The sequence below is a fragment of the Triturus cristatus genome, chromosome 5_2 (assembly GCF_964204655.1).
Source record: "Triturus cristatus chromosome 5_2, aTriCri1.1, whole genome shotgun sequence".
Lineage (NCBI taxonomy): Eukaryota > Metazoa > Chordata > Amphibia > Caudata > Salamandridae > Triturus > Triturus cristatus.
In genome coordinates this window covers 775,642,381-775,659,436 of record NC_140588.1, presented here as the reverse complement: position 1 = coordinate 775,659,436, position 17,056 = coordinate 775,642,381, and the positions used below count along the sequence as shown (strand labels likewise).

At 42.1% G+C, this 17,056-nt stretch overlaps 1 protein-coding gene across 3 annotated transcripts in view; it reads right to left on the bottom strand.

The window, feature by feature from the left end:
* DOCK11 (dedicator of cytokinesis 11) overlaps positions 1-17,056 on the bottom strand; it is a 1,169,031-nt gene that overhangs the window by 395,554 nt on the left and 756,421 nt on the right. For all 3 annotated transcript variants that reach the window (XM_085607886.1, XM_085607887.1, XM_085607888.1), the window contains one exon: positions 5,822-5,888. In XM_085607886.1, the coding sequence (XP_085464012.1) occupies positions 5,822-5,888 (67 nt within the window). The remainder of the gene's footprint in view (positions 1-5,821; positions 5,889-17,056) is intronic.

Sequence of the window (17,056 nt, the reverse complement as noted above, 5' to 3'; positions counted from 1 at the left end):
GTGAATGAAGCATGTTTCGAGGGACGAAAAGTTGGATGATGGCCGGCATGCCTGGGGTGCAATGCTGTCTGACCTAAAAGAGCTGCAGGGCTTCCCACCCCCCACCCCCCCTTGAGAGCGAGGAGGAGTCTGTTGGGAGAGAGAGGGGCGAGGAGGGCTCTGATACAAATCCACACACACCGTAAAATTTTACAGATGATCCACACTGCACATTTTGTGGGCGCACTTTCAGGACCTTGCACAAGAATGACGGCGGGGTTAAGGAGTTTGCCATGTTCAGCAGGTATGGCTACAGTTCATTCATCCTGGTTTCACTGAATGCCTATTGCTTGTAACAAATCAAGGATCCCATACGACACAATACATATGCTAATCGTAAGCTGTCGATAAGGATGGTGTTTTTGTTGATATATGATCAAAATAATGATGCATGTATTTGCCTCTCTGTATGTACTATGCCACTTCTCAATACAACCTTGTAAAAAAAAGAGGATACTGGAAGTCACCTCCGAGCTCCATGGCCTTAAAAAGGAATTAAGCCTTGGTCTCTTTCCTCTATAATGGTTACAGAATTGCAATATCCTTATAATGAACAGTATGAGGTACTTTATCTGTCGAAAAACAGTATGATATTTACTTATATGTTTCACCCCGAATGAGTTTCATGTACTTCTACATATCACGAACCCATGCTCCCACATGCCGCGAACTGTGCACGTGATGGCGAGATGTCTTCCACTGTCTTTCAAAAGGGGTCAGATCGTCAGATGAACCTGTCTACACTGTCATCATACTGGGCTTGAGTAATAATGAGTATTAGGTGTTAACGCTAGTGAATGCTCTGGGTGGAAGGCCCCACCAAGTCTGACTTTGCATGCATGGGTCCAGGAGACGTGAGAGGTCTTTTACTACAGATGTCTGGCGGCCTGGAATGCAGGGACCGCCAGTAACGCTTGAACGGGGGCACGCGCAGACGCTTTCACTTCTGCAGGGCAGGCGCTTTCACTTCTGCAGGGCAGGCGCTTTCACTTCTGCAGGGCAGGCGCTTTCACTTGTGCAGGGCAGGCGCTTTCTCATTCTAATCTTCCTATTCGGTATTCTAATACTTTAAGATAACACTGGCATCTCTGTTCATGTAAGGCCTATCTCAAACCAAGGTGAGAAATGTGTAACCTTTTTAGATGAATATAAGGATGCTCTTATAGGGTCTTATTGAACTGGCCGTGCATGGTATATTCACAGAGCCGAAAATAAGAACACATTTAAACAAAAAAAAAGTAAAGACTGTTCTCTGTAGGCTGACAAGCCTCAGCCCTCTCTGCAGTCGCTGCCGCGCCCTCGGCGATTTGTCAAGAAATGAATCTCTAGTTAAGGGATCCACCCTTTCGGTTAGCGTCATGTAGCTGTGGGAGAGGACAGCATACCACTGGAGATATATCTCTCAGGAAATGTCACTCAAGTGTAACATGTACAATGAAGACATTCTGGGGGTTCGCTTATAGCACAAGCACAGGTGTACTGGGTTACTATCGAGGAGAGGAACTTACATGAAGATGTACCGCCCTCTGAGGTTTAAGTATCTTTTCAAACCACCCCACAACAATGTCTCCTCACAGGGTGCATTGTGTGGGACAGCACATACCTTTCCAGTTGCGTGATCAGCTAGTATCTCTTAGAATGTTTTGGGACCAGCGCCAGCGTCATGATATATATCAGACCGAGACAGGAAGCCATGGCAGGCAGACACGTGCGCCGAGGAGCTCTGCACGTCTGCACAGGTCTGAGCCCAATAATGTCCCTGCTACCACGTCAATGCTAAACTTTCTTTCAAAGGCAGGTTTAACAAGCGCTGCTACAGTGCATCAGACAGGGAGGGTCAAAAGTCACAAATAAAGCAAGAACCAACACAACAGTTACAACAAGCTTTTGGGTTTGCTATGAAATGTAAGAACATGTAAAAGTGCTCCACCGGAATAATCCGTGTTTGATTCACTAACAACAAGGCAGCACGGATCACACTGAGGTACTTCCGCTAGGCTGGAGAAGGGTAGGCTGGGAGCGAAAGACATGAGAAGGGGAGAGACGAAGGGCGCGGTGTCCAATGCTTCCCCGAATGCCATCAAGTAAGTATTGTGAGGAGTGAGGTAGATACGATGACCCCCACACGTTCAGCCCACCACGCCATGAGCACATGAGCATGTTTATGTAGCAGCGAATCACAGGTGGCTGCCGTGTAAGCTAATGATATTCAAGTCAAGGAATAACATAACATGTGTATTGGTAAAGCACACTTTTAGCCAAGGATATTTTGGTGCTGAATAACAGATGTTTATTGTTACTCAACTGGTACTCGTTTTATCGACCTTAGAAGAATGAAAGGCTGAGTGAACCCGCTGGGTTTGAACCTGTGACCATGAGTTTGAACATAGGCCCTCACTGTGGACACATTAGTCCACTAAGCCACCAGATCCAGCACGTGTACCATACCCGGCATGTGTAACATACCCGGCAAGTGTACCATACCTGGCATGTGTAACATACCGGGCAAGTGTAACATACCCGGCATGTGTACCATACCCAGCACGTGTACCATACCCGGCATGTGTAACATACCAGGCATGTGTACCATACCCGGCATGTGTAACATACCCGGCAAGTGTAACATACCCGGCATGTGTACCATACCCAGCACGTGTACCATACCCGGCATGTGTAACATACCCGGCATGTGTACCATACCCGGCATGTGTAACATACCCAGCATGTGTACCATTCCCTGAGTAAACGCTGTCACTGGAAGGCCAAGCATCGTGGAGAAACAGGTGAACTGTCCAGAGTGCCAAACAATCTCAATGTTTTCGTTACAACCTTAGCTGAAGGGTTGATACTTGGGCAGTAAGGTGGGCAGCATAATGAGAATTAAGCATTGTTCATAGTGTTGGTGCACAAGGGCTGGTTCACACAGTATTTATGAGTACAGAAAACACTACTACGAAAGTAGTCTTATAAATACTTTCACATGCCTTCGTGAGTTAGACTCGAAAGTTCGAAACGTCAAACTCCCATTTAGTAAATTGCACGGAGGGCACAGACATTTCTGTTTTTACTAACTGTATATGAATAATCCCTGAATATTCCCATTTTATCTAAAAATGTGCTGCAGGAATACTGCTTTACATACTCCAACATGCTTTTGTGAGTTAGGCCCACAGTGTCCATCCCACACACCCTGTGCTCCTCTGCTCCTTATTGCTAGTTCCCTTTCCATCTGTGCCAGTGTCTGTGCCACCCGCCTCCTTGCAAGGATGGCTGTGTTTTCCCACTTCCCATGCTCAAGTCCTGGGTGTGTCCTCAGGTACGATTGCTGCATCTTCTACCTCCTCTTCTTCTTGTCTCCTGGATCTCTCACAAGGGCTATGGGCTCTGCCTATCACAAGTATTGACAGAGGGGGCGCGGGCATCGCAAGAAACTCTGTCTAGTGTTGTATATGTGTGGACTTCTGCACAAACTACCTATTGTAAAAAAACACACTGGCCAGGCTAGCTCTAAGGAGAAATAGCCAACCACACCCTGAGTCTATGTGGTCAGAAGTTATTAATTTTATCCAAACCTAGCGTAGGTAGCTCCCATTAGGGCCGGCTTTAGGGCAGTGCCACTGGTGCAGCTGCGCCTGGCACTGAGCTCGAGGGGTGGGGGTGCTGTGTTTAGAAATAACCTCTAGGTTTAAAAACACCAACTGCAGAATCCTCCAGCAGTTTTTAGACTACAATAAGCATGTCAAGATAATATGAGATTGATGTTCCTGCTGAAGTAAGATGGAGTTTTTTCTAGTGCCAGTTCAGACTCGCCTTCTAGCAGTGCAGAGGGTTCATAGGCCTGCTGCACAGAATGTGTACCATGCAGATCACAGAAGATCATCTAGTTACTTTCAGTCCATAAGTTACAACCCTAATAAAGCACAGTGACCGATGAACTGTCAACAAGGGCTGCTTGCAATCTGCATGGCATAGGTTAAATCGTTATGCTTTTCCCCAGTCTTCATTATCCTAATGTTAAAAAAGGGTTCAGTTGGGTAGAAATACATTCTTATTGGTAAAGCCAACCGCAACCACTTTAGTAAGTTTGTGCTTCTCCAGACCAAACATTCGTAAGACATAGTGCCTACCAGTGTGAATGACGTGATTCCTACACCTTATTATCCTCATTGTTTTATTTAACATTTATTACAGACTGATTTACACCTGCTTGAGTCATTGTCTCTGTATGTTTGTGTGATGTAAAGTGCTCTGACACCCTACACTAGTATGTGTTGCACCATAGAACAAATAAAATGTATAAGAGAGGAGCTGTGGAGAGATGAGGGGCACTGTTGGAGGGTGGTTGTGAGAGAATCTGTGGAGCAGGGAATCGCGGGGGAGGGTCACCAATAAAGATTGTCACACCGGGTGCACCGGTGCCAAAGAGGCTGCACATGACCACAAACTGGCACTCAGATAGAGAAATGTCTCCCCTCAACCATACATGTTATGAGCTTGTGTAAGCAGTAAGAAAGTAACTAAACTTATATGGACTTTGAGTGTCATAAGGCTGCAAAAATGCATTGACTTGCACCGGAAAATCTGGGCTACAGTTGCCAAAAAAGTGTTTTGTACACAGCTGCTACAAAACTCATCTAGCTTTGTATGAGAAGTAAAGATGCACGATGGATAGAGTACAAACATGGAATAAAACTTGCTCTTACGAATAAACCTATCTTTGTATTAGAGCAGTAATCTAATGTTTTTCAGCTAAACCCGTGGGAAGCCACAAAAGTAACCAGGCAGGGCCTGTTCATCTGTAGCAAGTCTAGGGAGCAGCAGTTAGGTGCCCTGCTTTTGGTAAAATAGATTCAGACACCCAACGATGGTGATGTTGGTAGGGCGCAGACATGCAACTCATGATACACCCATGGAAGCAGGGACATCTTAAGGATTTTGGGGGCCCTGGGCCAAACATATTTTGGGGCCCCCTGATGGGAACAGCTTTGGATGTATGATCGAATTCCAGCTCTTTCATGCCCTCTTTGACCAGGTCATTGACAGTCCACAGGCACTCTGGCAAAATTCTAAATGTGTTTGCATATAGGATTCAGGTATAGTGATGTTTTTTTTCAATATTGTAACACAGCACCAGCTCACTAATATTACTGTAAATAATCTCTGTGACACCCTCCCATTTCTCATTTGTGAGGTCCTGGTTTAATCTAAAAGAAACTTTTTTATGAATGTTACATGAAACATAAACACTAGATTTCTCTGTAAAATGTCTGTAATAGATTCTCACACTTCACCCACATTAAAAATAAATTGAAGGAAAACGGTATTTAACTCAATCTTCTTAAGAATTATTCAAGGCAATCGGGAGAAGACTCTGCAGAACAGAGCTGGCTCTTTCAGGGGCCCCCCTCGAAGGCTGGGGCCCTGGGCCAGAGCCCACTTTGCCCATGCCTTAAAACGTCTCTGCATGGAAGCAAAGGCAAGGGTGTCGAGCTGTCTTTACACAATGCGTTCACAGAGGGGCTAGGGTGTAAGGAAAGGGATGTTGCTGCAGCCACAGTCACACAGACAGCAATGAGGCGCAGATAGGGGAGACAGACGTGATTTTCAGTAAATGGAGTCCATATTCTGTCTGTTGGCTGTACGGCCAGTCATATTGCACTGAATCCACCAAAACGCACTGTGAGAGCTAAAGCCCTGCAGAGAGCCACACATCCTAATGTTACCAACCCACTGAATACCCTAAATAGCCTTTTAGATAATAATATTAAACATTAGTACTTACTCCAAAAGAGTGAGGAAGTTTATGAGTTCCTGGGGAGAAACTTTATTCCAGTATGTCAAGAGAGTATCTAAAAGGGATTAAAATTATTAAAAAACAATTATTTCAAAACAGAAAAATTTTACTGTGAAGCTCTCGCAATTTTCACTTCAATGTTAAAAGGTTTGTATGTGAAATTTGCATAAGTCAAATTGACAAATTATTATTTTTTCATACCATTCAACATGTACCTTCTTTATGTTTCAGGTTAAAATATTTTACAAACATTTAAACATATACTAAAAACGTTATGTTCATTTTGCATCATAATCAATGTATTACAATATTTAAAACTCAATTTCTAAGACATCATTTTACACTATTTAAATTCGTGTAGCAATAACATCTTCGTCATGCTTAATAAATTGTACATAAAATGGTCTATACAACAAGAGTAGAGATAAACATGCAGTTTGGGTGTAGTAGAAGAGTTTGTTTTCCCTACTCCGATATAAAGACTTTACATGTACTCTACCTCTGGAATGCACTAAAGTACAGCTTTCTTACAACAAGCATTGGCATAGCCAATAGGTCTCGCCTTTGGGACCTTATAAGTGTTTAGCCATGTAACAGTTGATGTTGTTGCAGCAAGGATATTGTGCTGCATAACTAAATACTTGTATGTTCTGAAAGGTGAGACGTATTGGCTATGGCAATGTTTTTATAGCATAACTATGTTTCTAAACACTACTACAAAGTAATGAATTGTGTGCTACTGAAAAATATTGTCCTAGCTTGTTTGCTTAAAAAGCAAATGTGGAACAGCTTTACAATTAGTTTTAATGCTAAAGTACAAAATATACCTTCTGAGCAATGTGCAGTTAGAGCTTGGTTGTTTGGATTTTATTTTTGAGCTATTGGTATTGCTAATATGTGCTGTTTTTTGGCACCTTACAAGTGTGTAACCAAAGATATTGGCAATGGTTTGTCCAGGAATAACTGACAAATGTTTGTTAGTTTAAATTTTATTGCAAGAATTTTTAGTTAACATTTTTAGTACTTTAAAGTAAGTTGAGTGGAAAAAAAATATTTATGATGTACATTTATACATGTTTTATAAATATATTCATTCTGTTGCAATATCTTTTAATATTTTTGTAATAATGCCATTGCAAAATATTACTTCACATGCCTACGGTAAATATGGCATAAGTGCATCGGATAAGTCTTCCACATCTGTATTGATCATAAACCAGTCCATTAGAAGTTTATTGCTAATATCCATAGATTGATATGTTTCAGTATTGTGCACTTGTGTTGTTATTGTAGATGGCCCCAGAAATCTGTGCACACGCAGCAGCCACAGGTTCAAATGAAAGCAGGGCTGACTCTAAGTTTCATCCTTCCTATAACTTGAGAAGAGAGGCAGCATGTGCTAGGAGAGAACGCTTGTTTATATGGTGTGTGTAGAGAGCAGCCCCTGTTTTAATGTGAATTGATAATGTGCACCGGTAACGCTATAAAAATAAATGTAAACAAATAAAACAAGGGTAGGCACGGGAGATTAAGTGATTGTTATTTGCAGTGATCAACAAGCCACAAACTCGGTTAGGTGGAGACGGTTTACAAGGGAGGGCGAGGGTGAGACAGGCAGGAGAGATAGAGTAAACAAAGATAAAGAAGCAGGCGCAGCCACTCTAATTAAGAACAGATGACCCCAGAAATCTGTGCACACGCAGCAGCCACAGGCTCAAATAAAAGCAGGGCTGATTCTAAGTTTCATCCTTCCTATAACTTGAGAAGAGACGCAGCATGTGCTAGGAGAGAACGCGTGTTTATATGGTGTGTGTAGAGAGAAGCTTCTGTTTTATTGTATTATACAGAAATACATGCTAGCAGATACTTTTGACAAAATACGATTATTTTTAGTGCAGCTGCTAGATATCTAGCACAGTTATTGGCCAAAATCAACAAGCCACAAAAGCAGATGGCCGAAGAAATCTGAGCGCACACAGCAGCCACAGGTTCAAATTAAAGCAGGGCTGACTCTAAATTTCATCCTTCCTATCACTTGAGAAGAAAGGCAGCATGTGCTAGGAGAGAGTGCTTGTTTATATGGTGTGTGTAGAGAGCAGCCTCTGTTTTAATGTATTATACTAAAATACATGCTAACAGATACTTTTAACAAAGTACGATTTTTTTAAGTACAGCTGCTAGATATGTAGCACAATAATTCTCAGAGATAAAAAAGCCACAAAGTTGTTTAAAAGGAACCGGTTGACAAGGGAGGGCGAGGGTGAGGCAGGCAGTGGAAGGGATAGTAAAGAAATGTAAACAAGTGTGCGCGGCCACGTTAATTACAAACAGATGGCCCCTGCGCGCCGCTGCTCTCTCCCGCAAGGTGGATGACACCACAAGCATGAGTGCTTGAAAAGGCTCGACCTTAAAAGGGGTAAGACTACACATCTATTTACTTTCTTTGTTATTGTAAACTCTCCTCTTGTTACTACTGAATACTTGTTTTTTTAGAGCAAAAAGTAATTTCCATACACACTGCAGCAAGAAAACTGAAATGACCGAAACTTGAACTTATATTTCCACTGGCCTTAAACAAGTTTTGATATCTCCCTCAGATCTAACAGTGTTTAGATTTGTTTAGGGATTTCACTTTGGTGGTCCTGTTCATTTTCTATACTTAAAAGCTGCAACAAATCTTTCAAGCTCATGACAAAATAAGCAAGAGGGCACGTTAAAAAAAGTAATAAACAAATATGAAGGTGAATTGCCTCTATTTTACATGGCTAAATTCCACGCCCAAACCTAGCATATTCTTCCAAATGGACAGCCCAATATTATCCAATTTAGCACTGATGTATGAGGCCGAAGCTATTCCTCCATATTAGTGAATCCACTATTTTTGTTATACAGACGACTGCCAGTGACATCACAGTTTGACTCCATTATTCGTTTTAAAGCCCACAGAGTGTGTTCCCTCAGACGGCAATATGTTTTCCTTTCTACAAATGTTAACCGCGGTACACAGCTATGTATTTTGAGCCACAGATATGCATATTAATTCTTGTGCTCTACAGCCACATTTCTGTTTTTATCCTAGATTGCAGTGGACTCCCTATAGAGCAACGCTTCCTCATAAAGCTGCAGTATATATCAAAGTCTTAATTCGCTGTTCAAAAGTTTATCTCAGCAGTAATGGCATGAAACTGAGACGGATCAGAGCACAGACCTCAACAATACAACAGGGCTAGGAGCCTTTCACACCACATAACACTGTCACAGGAGACCCTACTTACAACAGTTGGTACTTGCTACTGACAAGTCAAACACAAACCAAAGACAAATGTTGCATGTACCAAGCCTTGAAAAAGATCAACACCTTCATGTCATTGAGGACGAAACACTTGTTGACTGGGTTTAAAGTTCAAGAAGTGTAAACCCGTAAACAAGTATTCCATTGCACCTTTATAATTAATAAGGTTAACATACACATATTAAATCAATTTTTCCTATTATTCATAACGTTTCCATTACTTGCCTTCTCAATAATATGTTTTAAAAAATGCTGAAAAGATATAATTAAGTATTTGACTCATATTCCATGCTGTCTACAGACAAACTCAGGGCCATACTTACGATAAGACTGTATTGACCTAGTGTCACGCAAGATGATACCAGAGCAACGCAAGCCTTAAATGAGATTTACTATGGCACGCACAGTTACCTTGCATGGCTCTATGTGGCATAGCAAATCTGGAGTTACACAACGCAGCGCAAGGTGTTGCCTTGCTTTAGTCTGCACTGGAAAGGCATTCCATGGATGGAGAGTGGGTGCTCCCACACATCTACCCATGGAGTCTGATACATTACCAGATTTCCTACCAGTAGTAAACCTGGGAATATGTAAAATAGGTATACCATCCCATGGGGAAGTGCAGCACACAGGGCCGTCTTTAGTGAAGGTAAGCGCCCAGTGCAATGATCTTTGTTGGTGCCCCCAAAACCTCCTTCTCTACAAATTTTCTCACTACCACACTCCACCAGTGCCCCTCATTTCTCCATAGCCCCTCTTTCACATGCATTTAATTTGTTTTTTGCGCTTCTGATACCAGTATAGGGTGTCAGAGCACTTACATCACATTTACAGACACATTATACAGGGCCTGGGACTCATACTTCTGTAAATCAGACCATAGGAAATCTTACATTAGACAATGAATACTACAAGGTCTAGGAATCACAGATACTAGTAGGCAGGATATTTTGTGCTTGGTCTGGGAAAGCACAAACTCATGATTTAAAACATACTACAGTGATTGGCTTTACTATTAAGAATGTACAGAAATGAACCAATTTAGCAACAGTAGGATAATGAAAGATTGGGGGGGGGGGGGAAAGCAACGTACTAACTTATGCCATGCATCTTTCATGCAGCTCTTTGATGACAGTTCATAGATCAATGCGCTATATTAGGGTTGTAACTTATGAACTGGAATTGGATCCCTGAGACAAAAGTAGTAACCTACTGAGGTAGCTGCATACAATACAGTACGGTGATTTGCCCTGTGCATGTTCTTTGCAGAATTCATATTAACCCTCTGTGCTAATATACGATGAGTGGAAACTGCCACTAGACAAAACGAGATCTCTCTCTAGCAGAAACATTAGTCACCAGTTATCTTGACATTTTTAATGATGACTCTAACCTGCGGGACGCATAAGGAACTCTGCAGCAGGTGCTTTTTAAAACGGTGTTATTTCTAAACACGGCTCTCCCCCTCCCCACCCCCCCCCCCCCCTGGAAATTAGTGCCAGGTGCGGCTGCATCAGTCGCAACTCCCTAGAGCAGGCCCTGGCAGCACACATAGAAAGAGAAAGATGCCTCTAAGGCCGGAAGGTGTCTATTCCTGAACAAAAACCATCCTGCTTGTTGGGAGGCACCCTTGCACCACGGTGGTCGATGGGTGCCTGCATTGGCACTAGTCTGCACCAGCATAGGGAGAGATTCGGAGTAGATGTGGCACATTCTTGCCCTCTACATTTGTTGCAGTACAGGGCAATAAGTTGTCATGCTGTGTTGTGCTGCAACACATCTTTGTAAATCTGTCCCACAAAGCTTATAGACTGAGTACAGAGGTAGGGCGGTACCCTTATCAGGGGTAGTAGCACACCATGAATAAAAACATCAAAGTATGAGCTTTGGCCAAGCAAGGTAGAAGCAGGAACAGAGGGCCCTATAAGGATAATCCGTAATGTAAACAAGTACTTTCATCACAGTGCTTTCACTTCTCTGATTCACTTGGAGCAGTGCATGGATGATGTTACTTTATGTCAAACACATCTTCGAGTGCCCTGTTTTCTATAGGTGTCCTCGCACTAAATATCTGAATCCAGTTTGGAATACTTCTAAAAGAAAGGAAAAAAGACCATTATTTATTAAGCAGCCACGTCTTCAGCCCCTTTCTGAAAGCAAAAGGATTAGTTTCCGCTCTTAAGCCCATTGGCAAGGCATTCCATTCCTTTGTGTCCACAGTAAAGGTCTGAGGCCTCCTGCTCTAGCCTTTTGGAAGCCAGGCCCTGCAGCCATGCATGCTGCAGGGCACTCTCGAGGGCTGGTTTCTTGTGAACACACAGAGCTCTGCCGCTGCAAGGCACGGGGGTGATGCAAACACTCTTAACCAGAATGATTTTATTTAAATAGGAAGCCAATGAAAATCCCTTGGAACTAGGAAAACACGAGTCTAAAAAGAGACATCATGATGCAAAATGCAAGATAATACCTCATCTGTCGTCTCCCAGCTGGTAATTTAGCAGTCCGTCCCAAAAGCAACCTGCTGCTGAGGTCAGGCCAAGATAAAACAAGGGCTTTGACTACTGTTTTCCGTGGCTCTACCAGTGGGGTGCACAGATCTTTGAGGGCAACCTCGTGTAAAAAAGCAAAAGGAAATGATCTTATTGATATGCACTCTAAATGAAACAGTGTCGTCATCAATAACCCGATGGTGTCTGGCTGATGTCACTGGGGAGGCGGGAACCCCAGGCTGCATTAGCCTCGGTACTTGGGCATCCATGAGACCTCTGGCACAGGCAGGATTTAAACTTCTCTTTGGTCGTCCCCTGGCTTTATCGATCATCCAGCCCGATGTCCTTCTTTATATCACCTGCATATGTCAAACACGTGAAGCTAAAGATCCGCCCAGGAGAGCCAGGGAGGGAGCATAGATATTAAGCAGAGCCAGACTTAGTGAAGATCCCGGGGAATGACTTGCGTCACTGCTTGATGTTTCTTGGCGCGTTCTCCCAAGAAGGCCGCGATGGTGCTGCAAGTACAGAAAGACTCCGGAGCAATTATGCTCCAAGATGGAGACCAATAAAGAAATATGGAATGGACGGCATTTAATTCCAATGTTTTATTACATTTTGTACTAAACGAATGTACAGAAATTATTCACATGGATTGATCAATACAATAATTTGGTCCAATCAATCATTTGCAAACTTTTTGAAATAACTCAACAGCATTCCCATGTGATATATGCGCACAAGTGCACCAACACCGCATTACAACAAACACAGGAATACAAAGGATGCAACATCATACATAGGCAGATGCGCACACACATATGTTGTATACTGAAAAGAATGATAGCGGAATGATGACCCATCAGCATCATCATAGTGCAGCGGCAGGCTCTGGGCCACACAGTGCTAACCATGCCACCCATCTGATGAATCAGACCACCACTAGCTGCCATTCCGGATCATGACCCCTGGATTACAAGGTATTGCCCCTAAAATAACTACAAACAAAGACGTAGAACCCTGCTGTCCCCTGCACCATCACCTGGAAGAAGCAATTTCCCAAGAGAAAGTGCTGTATATAGATATGTATGCATATGTATGTTTTAACATTTATATAGCGCAGACTTAGATAGGGAGCAACTAAGCACAGTATAGTATATGGGGTGTTGGAAAACAATCAAGAGTGTGTATATCAAGAGAGAAATACACAAGTCACACACTTATAATTCACAGTGTTTTAGGAACAAAGAAATTACGTGATTTGCACAGAATCAGAATTCAAACCTAGTTCCCCAGTTTCATCAGCGCTAGCCATTAGGAAACAACTCCCCCTGTTCATTTTACTGTCAACCACAAACAACAACATGACAGAGTACAAACGCTTGACCTCTCCGATACTACCCAGTAAACCATGCCTAGAAAATGGAGGGACGCAGGCCACACCCAGGATGCCTCATCTGAAACAAATTCCACAAACCACTGGAATGATATGCTATACCCACATACAACTGCATCCACAGCTCACGACCTCATTGAAAGGGTGACTGCACAGGGAATATACAGACTGGCATTCCACACCCCGGCGTGAACACAAAATCCAATGTCTGCACCTGCTTCATCCAAGGCCAACAATACTTGAAACTTGGCACATTAACTTACCGTAGAGACCTCCATGATTTGCTCTGTGAGGCCAAGACCGTGGTGCATCTAAATGCACCTGTGCCTTGAGTAGGTATTGAAAGTACTAGAAAATGCAAACATCTATAGAATTCCTGGGTATGATTATTACTATTATTACATTATTGATTTCAGAAGACAACAGCTGACATCTTAGAACCCTTCTTCCCAATCGTTTCCTCCCAGTGCCTCCACACACAGTAGAGACCAATTGCTATTTAACACTAAAAGCAGTGGGAATGCAGCAGGTGCCCCCAGCTCCACAGAGGACATCACCAGAATCCCAAGTCTCACAACCAGTGATGGAGCAAGGACTAGTTTATATGAGACTTGCTCGAATTCAATTCACTTGTTTAACTTATTAATTTACTAATTGAGTTTTATGATTAATCTTTGCACACTACAGTTACATAAATAAGACAGTAAAGCTTGTCTATGTGTTTACTAACCATTAATACGGATAGCAGACTAAAAGCGCGGCTCTAACAGGAAGAACTTTACTGCGTATGCGTCAATTGCATCTACATAACATGACGTATAACCAGCTTTGGAGGGAATTTCTTGCGCATGAGCAGAATGCCCTAACATGGCGTCTTCAAGACCCACATGTGTGACATCTGCTTTGCTATTTAGAAAACGCTTTATTTACTAAGAGCTAATGCAGGGAAGTATTAAATAAATAAATAAAGGGGAATAGAGTAGATGTAGGTGGTATACAGTGAAATCATTTATTTCTTGAATTAATATTATCTCTTTTGACCTTTTATTAGTTCGTATCTTGGGCCTTCTTGCCACAACCCGAGTATTGAGTGAAAGACGTCTGCGCATGTGTGACCTCTACTTCCCCTGAAAGAATGATCCCATGATTGGACCACATCCAAGGCCATTGACCACTAAACCCTGGGAAACTCGGATGTCAGACGTGGAGTGGCTGAAATCATATGAACATTATTATTCAAATGTATCAAATGTGAATAAACTCAGGTGGGAATAAAATAAAATGAATATTAATAAAGTGATGGGTTTGGGAACAATGAAAGTGCTATGCCATCATGGTGTGATGACCAAAACGCCCCTTGCCTGTCAAATCAGAAATCGCATTTTTGCGAAATTGCCACTTCAGGGGGTGGTACATGAATCCCAAAAGGTATAACTAAGACAGTTTAGTTAGTGGATGTGCACGTGATCCTGAGAGAATGCTGAGAGGGAAGATGCTGTCGGAGTTATTGATGATGCTGAGATGCTGAAGAAGATTCAATAAAGATTTAAAGCAAATTTATTAGAAAGAAGATCACGGAAGAATCTCGAGGAGGGAGAGAGTGTCAGAGAGGGGTGCTGTGAGTCGTCGGTTCTAGTGAGGTCTACTGTCCTGTCCTAATTCCTGTCCTGAAGCCTTTGTCACCTGATATTTCCCAGGGGACCTTTACCAGCCCTTTGGCCAGGGGGTTGGTCTTCACACCATCTGTGGTAACTATGTGATTCGTATATTATTTTTATGTACTGCTGTCTCTATCCTCTCTTTCCTGCGCAGCATCAATCTAATGAAGTTGTGAGAGTGTTTTAAATTGACTGAATCTTCCTTCCTAATGATTGAAGGTGTCTGTGATGTATTTGAATGGTTCACTCCCATTTAAACTTTAGATAAAGGTTTTGAAAACTTCCCGAGTCTGTGTTTATTATTATTATGAATTATTTGCTAGGTAGGATATGTGCATCGTCACCATCAACTAGCTCCAACTAATTTGGTTCATCGACCAAATGGAAAGAATTTATTGATCAGTGAAAAACAAAACACCCCCCAGCGGTTAGCCAAGTGAATTAGAGTGAAAGTATTATTGATGGGCCCAGGTGAAAATATGGTGTTGGAGTATCTGCTGTTGGTGTGCCACTGGATCAGTTGTCTGGTAGCAGAGTTATGGTTATGATTGACTAGTTTGGTGACGAATATTGATTATTGACTATTGATTTATGTTTTAACAAATCTGTTTGCGTTGCGTTTTATGTTGTCTGAAAACACGGGTATAGCGGTACCTGGAACTCCCGGGAAGGAATAGCAGGTAGTGGAAGTAGTCACACTGCTCTGAGGTTACTCGTCTGTTGGAATAGCACTGAGAAGCTATGCAGGGCTGGCAATGTTAAATTAGGGACTATTTTTTATAAAAGTGAGAGTGATTGAAAGCAAAGAGTTTGTTGGTGAAACTTCAGTCGTTATATCACATAGAAAGGGTAACACTGAAGGAGTAGCAGCTTCTTCTGAGCTAGAGTGACAGCAAAAGAGTTAGCTGGTGAAACTTTGGTATTACATAACCTAGAAAGGGTAACACCGAAGGAGTAGAAGGTTCTTCTGAGCTTGAGTGAAGAGTAAAACGGAAGACTTTACTCAATGAAGAGTGAGCGTAAGGGATTTACTCGCAGTGTTTGAAGAGTAAACGGAAGTTCTTAAATTGTGAAGAGTAAGCTGAATGTGTTACTCGCAGTGAAAAGAAATCTATCCTTTGTTTATTAGAACAGGCAGAGTAGCAAATGTTTTTATGTTGTTACTAACGAAGAATTTAATGAAAAGTATTGAGAAAAGTCCTCGCATCACCTTGTAAAGGAAGGGTCAGTCGCCGGAGTTAGACTGACGTCACAGTGTGTCACGATGGGATAGGTGGAAAACAGTGGGCGTGTGTGACAAACTCAGATTGTAAAGGAGGGGTCAGTAGTAAGGAGTGATACTGACATCACAAAAGGCCGCTCTAGGATTAGTCAAACTAAAAGTGTGAGCCTGAGTTTGATTGGTTGGGAAAATAAAAGCTACTTTAGGATTGGACGAGGAAAAATTATATGCGAAATTGGGAAAAGGCTATTGTAGATAATTGTCCAGATAGGAGATTTTTAGGATTTGCAGAATACAACTTTGTACATCGATATTTACCCAAAATGTATGGGGAGGAGAGAAAAATGTAATTGATAAAAAGAATTAAGAATTTCTTTAGGAAAGACAAGCCCGTATTGACTAGAGAGAGAATTCTTATCCCTCCACTGAAAACACCTGCTTCATTTATGATGATGGAGAGAGGTTACCATACTTGTGTAAGGTTGGAGAATTGGGTACATTACACCAAAAGTTATGGAGTTTTAGCTTTCCCAGAATATGGTACATATAATGGGAGAGTTCTTCAGAATTTGACAATGAGAATGAATGATTTAGAACCAAGATCTAGATTAACTCAGTATAAAGCTTTAGAGGAATGGGAGACTGAGTCATATGAGAGAGAGAAGCACGGAAGAGGGAGAATGAAAGGATTTTTCCTCAGATATATGAACGGATCATGAGAAGATCAGATGAAACAATGGAGAAGAGCAGTGGTATCAGAAGGGTTATATCCAGTGTTGACGGCTGAAGAACAGACAGGAAGTAAGTGTAGAGAGAAAACCAAGCACATGAGTGTGACAGGGTATGGTGAATCAGAAGATGAATTATTAGAGGATATTTTAACTAAAAATCCTCCCCCATATCAGGAAGGACTTAATAGAGTAGTCACCCTAAGTGCCCCAGTATTAGGGGATTTTTGCATGATAACTCGACAAATAGAGTGCTACAAGTGAAGGAAATTGAGACTCTGAACAAAAATAGAGAAGAATAAAATAAATCAATTGAATTTGCCCGCAGAAGCTCTGTCAGTACCTGTAACTATAGGACCTGTTATACCATTATTTTGGAAATACAGTGAATGTTCAACATTCTGAAACTGTACCTGCCCCAATGAGCAACTCCAGAAC